This window comes from Acanthaster planci, linkage group LG04 (genome assembly GCF_054643075.1).
Source record: "Acanthaster planci isolate LZ-2023a linkage group LG04, COTS_SCS, whole genome shotgun sequence".
NCBI lineage: Eukaryota > Metazoa > Echinodermata > Asteroidea > Valvatida > Acanthasteridae > Acanthaster > Acanthaster planci.
Genome location: NC_141780.1, coordinates 1,193,335 through 1,209,607, shown reverse-complemented (window position 1 = coordinate 1,209,607; position 16,273 = coordinate 1,193,335). Strand labels below are relative to the sequence as shown.

The following is a 16,273-nucleotide window of genomic DNA, read 5'->3' as shown; positions in this document are numbered from 1 at the left end:
CTGCTTACTTTCGTTTTGCAAATTTGCTTAGCAAATTTTTGTGTCTGATAACAGGATTGAGACATGTGTAGAAAAACTATACACACCCTTCAGCTTTAACCTCAAAAACAGTCTTGAATACCTGAAACAGGTCTTACATAAATGCATTTATACCATGAACAATGAACAGTGAGACGTGTCTAGAAAAACCAACACACACCAGCTTAAATCACTATGCAAGCCTACCATGGACAACGAAGAAGTCCTTATCTTTAAATATAAGTACAAGCCAGCGATATGGTTCATGTAACGCAGTTCTTACGATATTTTTCGTGGGTGCCATGCCGTGCTGAACTTAACGAGTGCGCCAATAGAATAGCGCTTAACGTCGAACTAAAATAGAGCTGCGTCGTGCCATTTTCTTTTGGAACGACGATAGCGCGGCATACCCTGTGGAGCCAAACGACTTGCCTTGCCGAATTCAATTTGCCCAGCCGAATTGCTCTAAACACCGTGCAATTTTGCCATGCCGAACATAGAAATATTTAATTCTTCGAGTTCGGGCCGGCTGTAGAACGGCGTACAGCCTTTTCCTTAAAGATGACCCACCACTGTTGATGATATGTTACCGTTTCATATCGGTATAGCGTTTGACCAAAATGCTTTGTCTTGGCCTCACCCTGAATTAGCTGAGTTTTTATCTACAAAATTATTGAAAGCTTACCTTTTGGTGTGTTGATTATTTTGACCAAAAGTAGGTTTGACCCATACTGCACAATAAAATTTGTTAAAAGCCCTCAAATATATCTCAACTCTGTTTTTTTATAGTGTAGCAGAATAGAAATTTTACGACAAACACCAGCTAGTTTCCTTACTCTGTAGAGCAAACAAACTATATCCCATGACAATGACCCCATTTATGTTTGCAGAATTATTTCAAAAAGTTTTGCATGGCACAATTTTACCTTTTGTTTAGTTCCGATTGGAATCGATTCACGTGTTTATCTGCTCGTATCCTTCAGCTTCTTTTCCAGTCAAAAACTTGTTGTCAAAAAAGGCACAACTATAATAGTTTCATTTACGTAACGCATTGGGATGAGATGTGAGTGAACAGCGATCTTTACTTGTTCAAAATGCAGGTTTCAGTTCATATACAATGCAACTGATAACATTAATACAGACCTTAAGAATTAATTCACTGACTCCTCAAATCGACTTACGTTCCTTTTGCAGTAACTGTTTTAACAAGAAAATTTGTGTCTGATAATGGGATTGAGGCGTAGAGAAAAACACACACCAGCTTTAACTTGAAAACCTTTCCGTCTTTCATATGGTGCAATTATATCGTGAACGATGAGCAAGTCCTTATCTCTAAATATAATTACAAGCCAGCAATATTGTTCGTAAAACGCAGTTCGTACGATATCCTTTTATCTTGCCATTGGTCAACAGCAGTTTGACCAGTGAGTCGTCCAAAACAAATTTGTCCCGTTCCAAATGAAAGTCATTGATTGTCAAATCATCAGAATATAAGCTGATAGCACTTTGTTTGTCACACAACGAAATGCAGATTAGTTATCGACAAATTAAAAATATCAGGTCAACCAGGCAGCTGCATTTTCCTTAAAATTGCCCATTCCTTGACAGGATACCTTCATACTTAAAGTGAGGCCGCTTTGCATCCTTTTCCTGAGTACATCTGCTCCACACCATGGGTATCGTAGCCAACGTTTTGGTTTTGGCACTAGGTCTCCTTGTTGCCGCTGCCAACGAAGCAGGTGACTTTGCAATTTATACATTTTAACCTTTCCATCTTTCCCCAGAAAACAACGGGAAAGCCTGTGAAATTATAATTAAAGGAAAGAAATATGTGCTAAGCTTGATTTGGTTCGTTCTTTTCCAAAAGGCTGGGGTAAATGGTCCTTGATACCTGATTTGAAGGCGGGGGACCTTATCAACGTTCATTCTCCTGAGCAAGTCATTTAAGACCGGCCTCGTAACTGGCTCCTTTTCGACCACCATTATAGTGATGGCTAACTTGTCTTTGGTATTTTAAAATACTTATTGATAGGGTTATCAAAACCGGTTATATAAAAATGTTCGAAATTTAAATGGGCATACGCGCCTCTAACATACTAACATGCTTTGTTTTCCTCTCTATGGATTCATTGGAGTAAAATCAATTATTCTAAAATAAATGTGAAACATATGTCGATAACACTGTACTGTATATTGATCTGTCGTTAGAAGGTACAAGGTGTTCATAAGAATTGCATTAAGGGAAAAAATTGTATGCAAAGTTAATATTATAAAGTAAACAATGACCTGTGAAAATGTTTCCCCTCCGCAGAAGAACGGGCGAACTATTGTGATTGCGATTTAACTAAACGTGAGTACAGCTGTGCCTTGATGGTTTAAACAGTTTGGAACTTTACAGAAAGTGTGTTGTTCGTACACATATATATTTATTTGAGGCAAAAGGTCTTTGTAAAGATATTAACAATAACAATACGTCTAGAAAATATCTAACATACAATTTTGGGGTAGGGCAGTATCAAAGGCTCCCAGTCAGTACTGACGAAAAAACAAGCTGCAACGCAATGCATGAACTCCAATCGAATCCTGCTACCTTACCGCGCCCTCAAAAGGGATGGTACTTGACGTTAGCACTGCACAAGAACATGGAATGCTATTTTGACTCTAAGTCTGCGCAGGTTTGTTCCCACAAAGTTTGATATTTTAGTGTTATTAGCAATCGATTCGAGTTGAGTGAACTGTTAGGTATGAAGCCTTCCAAAGGAGGACTCCAATACCTTTACCTTTAGCGACTCTATCAAGTTGCTAAAATTTTTTACTCGAGTCGATTGCGAGTAGTAATAGATTGAGTTACCAAAACCGCCTCGAGTAACGAGAGACCTGTATAATGACTCTCACTTCACTGCAGTGGTACCTAGTATGTTTCATTTTTCTTCTCTCCAGTGTCTCCCAATTATGTGTGCACGGACAGCTTTTCCCCCGTTACCTACCCGGAGGTAGGAACCTTCACAGCTGACCTACCGTGTCATCGTAGGGGATTCCCACCACAGCATCCTAACAAAATGGGTACCACGTTTCGCCTGTACACCCGCAAGAACCCGTCATCACCGACGGTGATATCGACGTCATCGTTGGGGTATCCCTTCTCTGCCTCCAATCCCACCAAGTTCATTATTCACGGCTTCACTAGCAATGGGGAGACGAGCTGGTTGCTGAAAATGAAAGATGAACTTCTTATAAAGGTTAAAGACCCAATCCTATTTAATTTTATCACACGCGACGAAATCTTTGTCACCTGAGTGTTTGTATCACGCGTTGTACCGCACAGATGTTAACAACCGTTCTATTCCACGATCACCTTTCTGGTGATGCAAGCAAAACACTTTCCAAACAAAGCATATCAGTAATGAGTGATTTTTTGTCTGAAAGGGAGTTTTTTCAGGAATTGGTTAAGTTAATGCAGGGATTTTTAGGCGTAAGTGTTTTGGAACAAATGCTGGACGTTCCTTGAATGTGAACTGAATAATGCCATAAGGTGACATGTGAATTTTTTCCACATGTATGTAATAAGGCTGAGATTCCTATTCTCATAGAACCTTCATTATTTGCATCATGTGCCTAAAAATGTTACTAAATTATTATTTCACGATTGCCCAACGAGATAAGGTAACGTTGCAGACGCAGGGTTAAAATAAACATTTTTAGACAAAGAGGCGTGAAAGAAAAAAGCTCATAAGCCAATATGTAGGTCATGCTACAGGGGAAAATATTTACAAGATTACGACACAGCAACTAAACACTGTCAACATGTCAACAAACCATGGGCGTTTATTCATTTCAGGGTGATTTCAACGTTATTGGCGTAGATTGGAAGAAGGGAGCTAGTCCTGGTCTTCTTCCCGATTACTGCCAGGCACGGCAGAACACTCGCGTGGTGGCCCGCCAAATCCGCAATCTCATCAAGAAGATGCAGTCCTCGTTTTGGGCCTTTGACCTCGATGACGTGCACATTATCGGACACAGTCTGGGAGGTCAGACGGCCGGGTATGTTGGCGAAGAGTTTGGTGGTAAAATCGGACGCATCTCTGGTAAGTAACGTCCCGAACACTGCAAACAAAAACTCCATTGTCACTGATATTACAAATACAGACGTTTCTTTTGCCTATATGTATGCAGTTTTGACAATCAGTGAATAAAATGATTCGCAAAGGGTTGAATAAATTCCACGTGAATATTATACTACTAACTAGTAGTTATATCAGACAATGCTTCCTGTGGAAGAAACTGCAAGTTCTCTTACAAAAGTTGTTGCCAACCAAGGCTGAATTTTCTTCTAATTCGCTCATACAAAAGACTGGTCAATGTTTGTGAACTAAGGTGAATATACAAGGTATTTCAACCGAAGTTTTTTTTCAAAGGAATATTTTACTATGACTGTCTCAGCACTGAGAGTTAACTATTTGCAGATATCTATTTTATTGTCTCCAATTCATTATTTTTTCAACAAACGAATTTATCGAAACTTTGGATATTTTGTATTTGTAATTTTCGTTTCTTTGATGATTCGTTGTTTCCGAAAATGAAAGTTCACTGTTGGCACTGAAAAAGGTTTTTCTAAAATATGTTCGCAAGTAAAATTTACGTCACTGTCCTAAGTCAAAACAAACGCCGAGCAAACTGGCTACACGGTCATATGTATACATCTCAAGGAAACAACAGTAGCCATCATGAAATGTACACGTTTGCACACGTGTCATTTTCAATGGTAATCATTAACCATCAATCCGAACAAATGAGTTTTGGGGACATACACCAAATTACATTGAATGTCGTTCTGACCGTAAGCAATATGTCGCTTTAGGTATAGATCCCGCAGAACCTGACTTCCAAGGCGATCAGACAGGCTGCCGGCTTGACCCAAAAGATGCCAAATTCGTTGACGCCAACCACTGCTCAATGTTAGGCATATTCCAGCCGGTAAGTTTTGAAAATGATTTTAAAATGTTCACATTTACTCCAAGGCTTCACAAAAAAACAGCGTTACAAAGATGCCTTTTTTCTTCTTATTTTAATCTACGGTCTACTAGGTGGGCCATGTAGACATCTATCCAAACTATGGCACCCACATGCCCGGATGTGTCAGCTGGCCAGACCTGCTGGAGGGTCAGTGCGGCCATGGCAAGGCCATTGATTACTTTATAGACAGCATCAACAATAACTGCGGCGCCTCAGCTTACCCCTGTACCTGGCAGACTGGTCAAGGACAGGGCTGCAAATACAGTGGTCAGAGTGGCGTCAGTGGTGTCAAATTTGGTTACCAAGCCAACCAGACACCGTCGAGTAAGTATGGTCTGTACATCAGGATGACCAATGCAGATGCGCCGTTTTGTGCAAATACCAAACCTTAAACAAATTCAACAGCTAACATAGTCTTGACTAATTAGAAATGGTTAAATTAGAAACTGTTTAATTAATGTCGAGGTATAATGCTGTTTTATTGCATTTTGATAATGCCTTGTTGGAGTCAATGGTACATATTGTCTTTTACAAGCGATGTCCATTTCTAAGATGCCCCATAATTAAACCGGGCATAGGTGTTTCCAAACCTGGTGTCTGTGAGTATTTTCTAAAAAGAACAGACTAGTCCACATCCGTTAAAAAGCAACCAAAAAACAAAGGCGCTGCTGGCGCTTGTAATGCCTTTAAAAAGGAGATAACGAAACTGTGTCTCCCTTCCCAGCCAAATATAGCCACTGACACCCGCAGGGAAGTGTTTTACAATACTTAGACCTATGCTATATGCCACTCGCTGTTCCCTACAGGACCATACTTAACATGGAAAATGATTGCGATCAATCTAGCTAAACTCCCCTGAACATTTAATTATTTCAATACTCTGTCGTCATTCAACGTTGCTTAGCATTTGTGTTTGAAAATTGAGCTGAAAATAATACGTTATACCATACATTTATTTACATTTGGATTTAATCGGAGTTATTAAAACAACACGAAGAACTCGTGTGAAGCACTTCAAATCGTTTAAGGCGTATAGTCATTTCGGTTTGGTCTTGTTTGAAATTCACCTTCCCCTTCCTGAACACTGAAAATTGTTGAGGTCGTCATCCAGTGTGGACTGTGGAAAGAAAATGTCTCAGGCATCAGGGGCGTTTTGGGGGAGGAGACACGAGAAGAAATTAAAAAAATGAGATAAAGATTACCAATTTCCTTAAAAATACCCCAGAAATGAGCCCATGCATCAACGTTAAATCAGTTTGCTGCTGACAAGTGCTATCCTCTTCCCCTGAAAAAATTGAAAGTATTCATCCTCAACCAGCAGATACAGAGCCATTCATTATTTAAAAAAAGGTAGGTCTTGGCCCCAAGACGCTAGAGGGCGACTTCTGGTTTCCTGACCCGGAGAAACCTGACGACTCAGATAAAAATCCCAGGTCAGGTATCGGCGATGGTTAAATATAGTTCATGACCCAACATGTCAGGGGTCACAGGGATGCTACGTTGCGTATTTTTTTCCGAGGAAGGTCCAGAGTAATCGTAATAAAATGGGCGTATCTTAAATTAACCGAGTCTATGTGTTGTAATTTTTTTTATAGGCGGGGAATTAATTTTTTGTCAAATTAAATTGCATAATCTTTCGTAAACTCAGATTTTTCTTAAAAGTTTGTTTCCTTATAAATTGTAAAATTTTTAAAATATGTTGATCTTTTTAATATTTTAGCTTTTACCGAACGATTTTCGTCCGATATAATTTTGTAACCTATAAATCTACGTTCGAGAACACCGAATTGCACTGGTCTTCATATATTTTCTCGAGGGAGAGAGATCATTTTTCGGGAGGATCTTTCTCTTTCAAGTCAGGTCATATTTCAGTGTCTCCGGATTAATAGGGGAGCAAAAACAGGTTCCTTGCTTGGGGTCGCCAAACATTCCTGCGTGTGTACATTGGTTCTTTCGTGGTTTGCCGTAGTATGCCGTAAGAGTCGTACATGATGGCTCGCTTGCCTATAATACAGTGGTTTTAGAGTGTGCGGGGCCTAGTTTCTCTCCCCTACTCAACAGTACACTGCCTGCGGCCTCACTAGCCTTGATCAAGGAGTTGGGGGATGATTTTGACAACCCCGGCCGTCAGACTGCTGTAGATGCACCGTAGCTGAAACTGCACAGTGTGTTGCGCAATACACTAATTTGATGGCCACTCTACAAAATCCGGCGTCAACTTCAAAGATTGTACAACGCGTGTCACCAGTCAGTAGGTGCGGCCTGACGGATAAGCCAATCAGATCCCCCGTCGGTAATATGTAGATGCAGTTATTCATAATTGCATATGAACAACGTGATCTTGCATAATGTATACAGATTTTCCACCAATCAAAGTAGGCAGCCTTGTAGACTCGTTTAGTGTAGTAGAGGTATAAACGATGTAAGGAGGGCAATTTGATTGGCTGATACCTTTTTTGTAGATCATAAGCTACTTTGCTGTTTACAGACGGTGATAATCTAACCAGTATTGTAGTAGGCACACAGGTTTCGGAGTTCAAACAATCATACTTCCAAATCGATCAACCGTTTTTGCATTTGACATAGGAACATTTATTCTACCAAAAAAAACAGATCCCAACATGCCAGCAGTTTCCGAGCGAATTAGTAAAATTTGAAAATACCTAATTATATCCCTCCTACGGCTGTTTCATGAAATAAATAAAACAAATAAATACATATTTACAACCTAATTAGTTAATTATTCAGGCCCCCCACAAGGCCACCTTCAAAGCAGTCAACTGTTTGCATGGGTGGAATAATGCCCACGCCCGTGTACCGTGCAGTTCTCTGCAAGATGTTTGCCCGCTCCCTGGATTGAAGCTGTCTCCAGCTGGGTGAACGGATGAACATCAGCGCCGGGGCTGATCTTCAAGGAAGGTCGAAGGGCGGTACTCCCTGCTGGCCTGATGGTCGGCCTTAAACCTCTCCGTAAGTGTTTCACCTCGAGCTGGGTGGGGTGGCTAGTTTACAAAGAACTGTGGAGCTATACTGGAGCTTGTTTACTTAGAAAGATGATTGTTCAATCAGAACAAATGGTTCCCTCAGAATGATGGTTGTTCACTAAGAACAAATGGTTCACTCAGAACCAGCAAGGTTTTAAGTTCCCCTTGGGGAAAACCCTTTGAAAAAGAATCCAAATAACCTTCAACAATTTTGGGTCATTCAAATAATTTGCCACGAAATGCGACTTTTGGCTTAGAAATACACACAATTATCTTATACAAAACAAGCATAAACATAAATATAAACCAAGTGAAATTAACTTACAGTTTGACTTCCAAACTGGCTTTTTCGTCAGGGCCACGCCCTATGTACTGTACACGCAGCACATGTACCTCACCACACAGGTGGACTACCCTTCCATACACCACTAAAGCTGCATTGGTAGTGCCTAACAGCACACACACAGGGAAGTGCCTTGGACTACATTTACTCAAGCATGATTAATTTGCATAACAGTTCTTGCTACTACGTATTCTCTGACATATTTGGTTAAGGGTAACCCTCTACACTTTGCAGTGGGTGTGTGGGGACAAACTCAAAATCTGGAAGTAACTCTTAGCCCAATAATTTTCCCTTTCCACTAATTTTTATATAAACACGGTTTAAATATTTCCCAATTTTAAATGTAAACATGATTTATAAACTTCTCACATTGTGACACTAAGGTATTTGTTGTACCGACTAAATTCGAGAAAGTCAAAGTGGAAAGAATAATTTCAAACAAATTATAGACAGACATAGGCCTAATAACGCAGAGTTGTAACGAATTATCATTTGGGGGGACTCGTCACTTGAGCTGGGACCTCTGATGAGTGACTCGAGTCGAGCAATTTTGTTCAAAGTGACTCGAGTCGAGTCCAATGGAGTCGAGTGGAGTTATTTACCCATTTGATTTGTGTTAGGTCGAGTGGCCTTAAATTGGTGCAATTTACGTATAGAATGAGAAGGTTTTAGGCAGTATCCCATGTTGAAATTAAAGGCCACTTTGGGTAAGTTCCAGCTGCAATTGATCTAGGCGTTAGTCCGTTCTGTTTTGAGCCTTCTGTCCCAATTCTCTTCATACATTTCTTGATACATGAATATAGAAAACTAAAAGGACAAGAAAAGTTTGTTAGTTTTGCTTATACAAAAAGCTCAGATGTGTGTGACAACGACTTTTATTTTTTCAACATGCAGATATTGTACAGACCCGAAGAATTAATTCACTGACCCTTTTGGCCTATGCAATTCGCCAAGCAAACTTTGTCTCTGATAATGGTATCGAGATATATAGAGAAACCATGCAACCTAGTTCCCACGGTGCTGATTTATCAGCCATTGGCCGATGACAGCATGATCGGGATTCGTCAAAAAATGTCTCAGTTGTTGTTGATTGACAAACTTTTCGGAATGTAAGGTTATAACACTTTGTCAATCACGCAACGACTTGCAAATAAGTTACCGACACATAAACAAATTAGGCGATCCAGGCAGCTACATTCTCCTTTAAATTTCCATGTTTCTTGTCAAGACACCTTCATCCTGCAAGTGAAACTGACTCGCATCGTTTCCTGAATACCGTGCAACTGCTCCACACCATGGGTATCGCAGCTTATATTTTGGTTTTGGCTCTCGGTCTCTTCCTTGCCTCTGCCAACGATGGGGGTAAGATTTGCAATTAACACTTTTTTTAACCTTTCCATTTTCTCAGAATATAACGGAAAAACCTTTGCGTTTATAAGGTAATAAACATATGCTTAGCCGTCGTAACGGTATGGTGTACTATTTACGACACACATTTCTCTCTCTCTAGCCTTCCTTCAGGCGACGCAACTACACGACGCGACGGCAGGACGGCTCCTTAGCGTCGTGCTGTCGGGTGGCACCGTCTTGTCGCCTTCTCGCCATTGTGTTTGTACACATGAGACGTGTCGTGCCGTCGTCCGTCGCCTCGTGCTGTCTTAGGTCCTTTCCTTGGTGCATTTTTTTGCCTAAACGTCGCCCCTTCCGTCACCCGTCGCGACGGGCGACCTATGGCATGTACCATGCAAGCACCGGCCGGGGGAAGGAAATGAAAGAAAACAGTAAAGGCGTAGTGATTTTTGTTGGTCATGGCGTCTAGTGTCAGATTTGACAAATGCCAGATAAGCCAGAAAATAAAACAGTAGGCCTGTCTGTAAAGTGGGAGGCATCCTCTTGGGATAAAAGAATCAGCAGAAAATCAGTAGTTCGATCAATCGCTCACACAGGTGTGCGACTGGAAAAATCAGGACACTAAATAAATGGGCACATCGCGGTAAACTGCTCATTTATCCGGTGCGTTCTTCTGGAGATCCGAGCCCCGGGCGCTGAACGAGAACGTCTCATCAGTCTTCAGCTTGCGTTCGTCCTGTTCAGGAGAATGGTCGCTGACAATAGCCGAGCTGAAGGCGGGGGACATCAGCAACGACTATAATCCCGAGCTGGTTATTTAAAAGCCCGCCACGTAACGAGCTCTCGACCAACATAATTTTTATATAGGAATGGCTATTCCTATCAACCTGAAATCAATTGTTACGGGAACAGTAGAAGTTCTCTAATATGAAATATGCCACGTGACACTGCGCTTATTTAGTATGTCATCAGAAGGTAAAGCCAACATTGACTAATTAAATCTTATTTCCTCTCAACAGCCGAACGGATAGGTGCTTGCGATTGCATAGGACTTAATCGTGAGTACAATCTTAATGGTTTACATGTATTCAGTCTGTAACTTTAAACAAAGTGTTGTTGTTCATAAGTATATGATCCAAACACGGGGTATTGGATAATTTTTTTGGGTAGCTAAATATTAAACGGTTTAAATAAGGGCTGAAAAAGCACCCGAAACGCAGTGCATGAACTTAGACCGAAACTTGGGCCTAATCAATTACCTTTGACTCTAGCCCATCGCAATTTTTCCTACAGTGTGTTGGTATTTTAATATTATTAGCAGTCGATTCGAGTTGAGTGAAGTGAAGTCCTCTAAACGAGCACTTCGGTCAAGTCATTTTAAAACTCATAACGACCTAGGCCAGTTGCCAAAAATTTACACTAGTCGGATTCAGTCAGTGCCCAAACGGCTTCTAGTATCGAAGTCCGCGTATATTGACTTTCACTTCACTGCTGTGCAGCCTGATATGTTTCTTCACGTTTGTTTCTTTTCAGTTAATCCCGATCGCGTGTGCACAGGCAATTTTCCCCCCGTTACCTACCCAGAGGTAGGCACCTTCACCGCTGATCTATGGTGTCATCGCAGGGGATTCCCACCAATGCACCCGAACCAAATTGGTACCACGTTTCGCCTGTACACCCGCAAGAACCCGTCATCACCGACGGTGATATCGACGTCATCATTGGGATATCCCTTCTCTGCCTCCAGTCCTACCAAGTTCATTATTCACGGATTCACTGACAAGGGAGAAACAAGCTGGTTGCTGAAAATGAAAGATAAACTACTTGCAAAGGTAAGACCCCTAGTAGTTGATTGCTGTCACCTGAGTGTTCGTTTGACTTGTTCTATTAATTTCACTTTGCAACCGTAAAGCAATTCACGACTGTTCTATTCCACTGTCACCTGTTTGGTTGCGCAAGCAAAAACAGTTTTTCAAACCAAGCACGTAAGCAGTGTTTGACTTTGTTCTGACGGGGGTTATTCACGTTTTTTTCAGTTAATACAGAGATTTATTCAGGCAAAATTGTACTAAAACATTATGCTGGACTTTTCACGTCATAAGGTGACGTTTGGAATTTTTCCATACAGTCAGCCTAAGATATTTGTTTTCAGAAAACCTTCGTTTTTTTTATTCAGAGAAAATATCCTCGTATTTTGATTCCCAGAGGTCTCAAGTAAAAATCACATTAAAAAGTGCGTCAGCCATACTCCACAAAAACTATATACGGAAATTAACGATAACCCTCACCAGGTAATGAATGACTGATTACCATTGTTTCGGATTGAGGATATAATACAATACACGACACCTAGACACTTTAAACAAACCACGGGCATTTATTCACTTCAGGGTGACTTCAACGTTATCGGCGTAGATTGGGAAAAGGGAGCTAGTCCAAGTTTTATTCCCGACTACTGCAAGGCACGCCAGAACATTCGCGTGGTGGCCCGCCAAATCCGCAATCTCATCAAGAAGATGCAGTCCTCGTTTTGGGCCTTTAGCCTCAATAACGTGCACATTATCGGACACAGTCTGGGTGGTCAGATGGCCGGGTATGTTGGCCAAGAGTTTGGTGGTAAAATTGGACGCATCTCTGGTAAGTAACATCCGAAAAATTGCAAACCAAAACTCTATTGAGACTGACATAGCAAATACATACGTTTCTTTTTGCCTTTGCGGAGTTTTGTCAAGCAGTGTTTGGTAAAACCGTAGCTGTTAATGAACACAAATTTTAAAGAATAATTCACAAAGTGGTGAAAAAATCTCGTGTAAATATTACAATGTAAATAATACATACTTCTGTGTACAGTCAAATAGTGCCTTCCATTATAGACAAATCCAATGAGACGCCATTCTGAGGGTCCATTACACTCACGCAGATGTCTCAACCTGAGCGTGCGCACTTCGGCAGTTTACTTGCGGTTACACCATGGGAGCTTTTAAAACATGTTTACTGCGTATTGGTCAAGGAAGAATTTCACGCGCACGCACCGCCTGCGTGCGAACGCGATAGCCCCCGTAGTAACTGGGTTTCTCATTTTGGCCGTCACATTTGTCTATAGGTCCCTAATACCGATGATCGGAAGAGTACATTTTGAGACAAAATTTATTGCCAACTAAGACTGAACCAGTTTGCAAGTTTTGGCCACTTTTTGATTCTTTGATGATTTGTGGTTTCCAAATACGACAGTTCATCGAGACAAGGTTTTCTCACAAAATATGTTCCCAAAGAAAATTCGTGTCACTGCCCTTAGGTGAAACAAACGTCGAACAAATACGGCCGTTTCACAATAGTGTGCAACCAAGAGTGCCACCAATCACAATGCGCGAAATTTGTCGACCCAATGCGTGTTTCGAAAGGATCGACAAACTTCGCGCGTTATAATCTGCCAACGTGTTGCAAACTCTTGGTGGCGCACTATTGTGAATCGCCCGAATTTGTTACGGCTGTAGGCCCTAAAACTCATTTCAGCCGTAAAGCCATAACTTGGACGCTGTCTATTTTTACAGAAGAAACATTTCAGTTAGGAAGAACTTCAACTGACACTAGTTTTCGACCATGCATGCTTCTCCCCTGGTTTTAAGAATCATTTTTGGACAGTGGGGATATAACAAATTGCATTGAATGTCGTTCTGACCGTAAGCAATATGTCGCTTTAGGTATGGATCCCGCAGAACCTGACTTCGAAGGCAATCAGAGAGGCTGCCGACTTGACCGGGGCGACGCCAAATTTGTTGACGCCAGCCATTGCTCATTGTTTGGCATATTCCATCCGGTAGGTTTGGAAAATCCCTGTAGAATATTCACATTCACTCCTTTACAAGAAACAGCGTTACAATGATGCTTTTGGAATATTTAGTATTGTAAATGGAAATAGGAATTGGGATAGAATGGAAGTGAATTTAATTAACAGAAACAACGGTACGACGCTGTAACGCAGATGCCTCGGGTACACCAAATAAAGGGGAGAATCTGCACAATGTCATGTATCATAATGTTTCTAAGTTTGATACAAATGTACACCCAATTAGGGGGCACGGGGAGTTGAGCCCCCCCCCCGGGTTTTGTTTTTCTTTTCTTATGTTTGAAAAACGAAGATGCACTTCTTAAACTATTAGCGTTGAGACGGCCGTATATCCCAGTCCTACGCTGTGCAACTGGGGAGAGGGGGCTGATCATCATCAACTGTTTCTTGTTTTTGTTTTGTTTTTTTGCTGGTCTGAGCTTCCATTCGCGACAGATCCGGGTGCGCCACTGATTAAGTACAGTGATACAGTTTTCTTGCAAAAAAAACCCCGCAAACTACAACGTCAAGGAAGCAAGCAGGGCATGCAGAATTATTGAACTGGCATGGAGGCAAAATTTAAGTTCGACATTAATATTAATATCAGTTAAACATTTATTAACATTAATGTCAGTTAAGGCGTCAAGAAGTTCTTTAGCCTGACAATCAAATGCCACTCAATCAAACTGACAAATAATCAAAAATCTCTCAAAACGTGCATGCCAATTACCGAAGGCTGGCTTGTTCAATAAGTAAACTTTTTGCTGAGGAACCCAGAGGGCAAATGGATATTGTTGAAAAGAGGTATTCTCATAACAACAATGACTGTCTCTTGTCATTAGGTTTGATGCTATCTTGAAGTGGAGAATTTCTAATAAGAAATGTTTTTTTTTTTCATTCTGCGCTCCGCTAGGTGGGCCATGTAGACGTCTATCCAAACTATGGCACCCACATGCCCGGATGTACCTCCTGGCCGGTATTGGCGGAGGCTACGTGCGGTCATATGAAGGCCATTGACTACTTCACAGAAACCATTAACAACGACTGTGGCGCTTTAGCTTACCCCTGCACCTGGCAGAATGGCCAAGGACAGGGATGCAAATACAGTGGTCAGAGTGGCGTCAGCGGTGTCAAATTTGGTTACCAAGCCAACCAGACACCGTGGAGTAAGTACGGTCTGTACATCAGGATGACCAATCAAAACTCGCCGTTTTGCAATCCGAACAGCAAACCTTAAACAAACAAGTGAATCAAGTATATGAGGTTTCCGATTCATCCAGTCTCGTCCCAGGTATCGACGACTTATTAGAAAATGGTTAAATTAGAAACTTTTAAATTAGTGACGATGCATAGAATGCAATTTAATTGCATGTTGATAAACCATTGTTGGCGTGAATGGTATACGTATTGTCTTTTACTCGCCATGTACACTCCTAAGGTGCCCCATGTTATCAAACTGGCCTGGCTTCTGGGAGTATTTTCTAAAAAGGACTGCACACATTTTTCATACGTTACAAAACCAGCAAAAGGAACAAAGGCGCCACTGGCAGTTGCCATGTCTTTTAAAGGGAGATAACAGAACTGTGGCTACCTTCCCATGCAAATAGCCACTGAAACCCGAAGGGCAGTGAATTACAATACTTAACTTCTGCTGTATGGTTTCCACTCTGCCATCATTTTTAGCTTCAATTAAAAGCCAAACGTTACTCTTTTCTGGACCATCCTTCGGATGGAAAATAATGCGCTTAATCTCGTTAAACTCCGCAGAACATGTAATCATTTGAACACTCTATTGTCATTTGTCATTCAATCCTACTTATCATTTGCGTTTGGAAATTGCATTTAAAAATTATCTTATATCATAAAATTATTTACATCTGAATTTAACTGGAGTTATTAAATCAACACAAAGAATTCGTGTAAAGCACTTCAAATGTTATACGTGTATAGTCATTTTCGGTTTGTATTATTTTGTTTGAAATTCCTTCTTCTCCAATTAACAATTGTTGAGGTCGTAAGGAGATATTTCAGGAATTCAAAATTAAATACTTAAGTGAATCAATTATGGACGTTGCGGGGGAGAGGGCAAGGGGGACCGTGCCTGCTGAAAAAGCCTAAAAGGGGGAAAAGCTGAAGAAATGAAAATATGAAACAAAACCGATTTCGTTAAAATGTTTCGGAAATGAGCCCCAATCCACGTTAAATCGGTTTGCTGCTGACGAGTGCTTTCCTCCTCCATCGGAAATTCCTCCCGCCCTCAAAAAAGTGATTTCTTACGCCCCCCCAAAAAAATTTCTTGAAATGCCCATGTGCATCACAAGGACTATTGATTATTAATTTCTGTGAGGGTGAAGGTACAACGCAAAGTTTGTAAACTGTACAGATTTCCAGACAACTGCATTGGTCATAACGGAAATTTTTCAAATTAAAAATATTCAGCCCGACTATAGCTCATCTTAGAGCCTTTCACCATTTGTTTATTTGAGAGTGGACATAAGGTCCTACTCAACCTAAGACATGTCTCGCGATATGTCTTAGGTTGAGTAGGACCTTATGTCCGCTCTCAAATAAACAAATATTCAGCCCGACTATAGGAGATCTTAGAGCCATTCACCATTTCATAAAGAGGGAGTTCTGGCCCCAAAATGCCAGAGCGCTACGACAGATTTAGTTTGGTTCCCTGACCTGGATATTCTCGACTACTCTGGATAAACTCTTTTGTCAGATATCGCCCATAGT

At 41.0% G+C, this 16,273-nt stretch overlaps 2 protein-coding genes across 2 annotated transcripts; both read left to right on the top strand.

Annotated features, from left to right (window-relative positions):
* Positions 1 to 1,615: 1,615 nt before the first annotated feature.
* LOC110982078 (pancreatic lipase-related protein 2-like) lies at positions 1,616 to 6,050 on the top strand. Its single transcript, XM_087136138.1, has 6 exons — positions 1,616 to 1,757; positions 2,330 to 2,368; positions 2,959 to 3,257; positions 3,857 to 4,103; positions 4,877 to 4,992; positions 5,103 to 6,050. Exons 1-6 carry the CDS (start codon positions 1,691 to 1,693, stop codon positions 5,421 to 5,423), a joined length of 1,089 nt encoding a protein of 362 aa, XP_086992264.1. The 5' UTR covers positions 1,616 to 1,690; the 3' UTR covers positions 5,424 to 6,050.
* Positions 6,051 to 9,619: 3,569 nt separating this feature from the next.
* On the top strand, positions 9,620 to 15,461 carry LOC110982077 (pancreatic lipase-related protein 2-like). The gene is made up of 6 exons (XM_087136137.1): positions 9,620 to 9,720; positions 10,728 to 10,766; positions 11,242 to 11,540; positions 12,099 to 12,345; positions 13,410 to 13,525; positions 14,448 to 15,461. Exons 1-6 carry the CDS (start codon positions 9,654 to 9,656, stop codon positions 14,769 to 14,771), a joined length of 1,092 nt encoding a protein of 363 aa, XP_086992263.1. The 5' UTR covers positions 9,620 to 9,653; the 3' UTR covers positions 14,772 to 15,461.
* Positions 15,462 to 16,273: the final 812 nt, after the last annotated feature.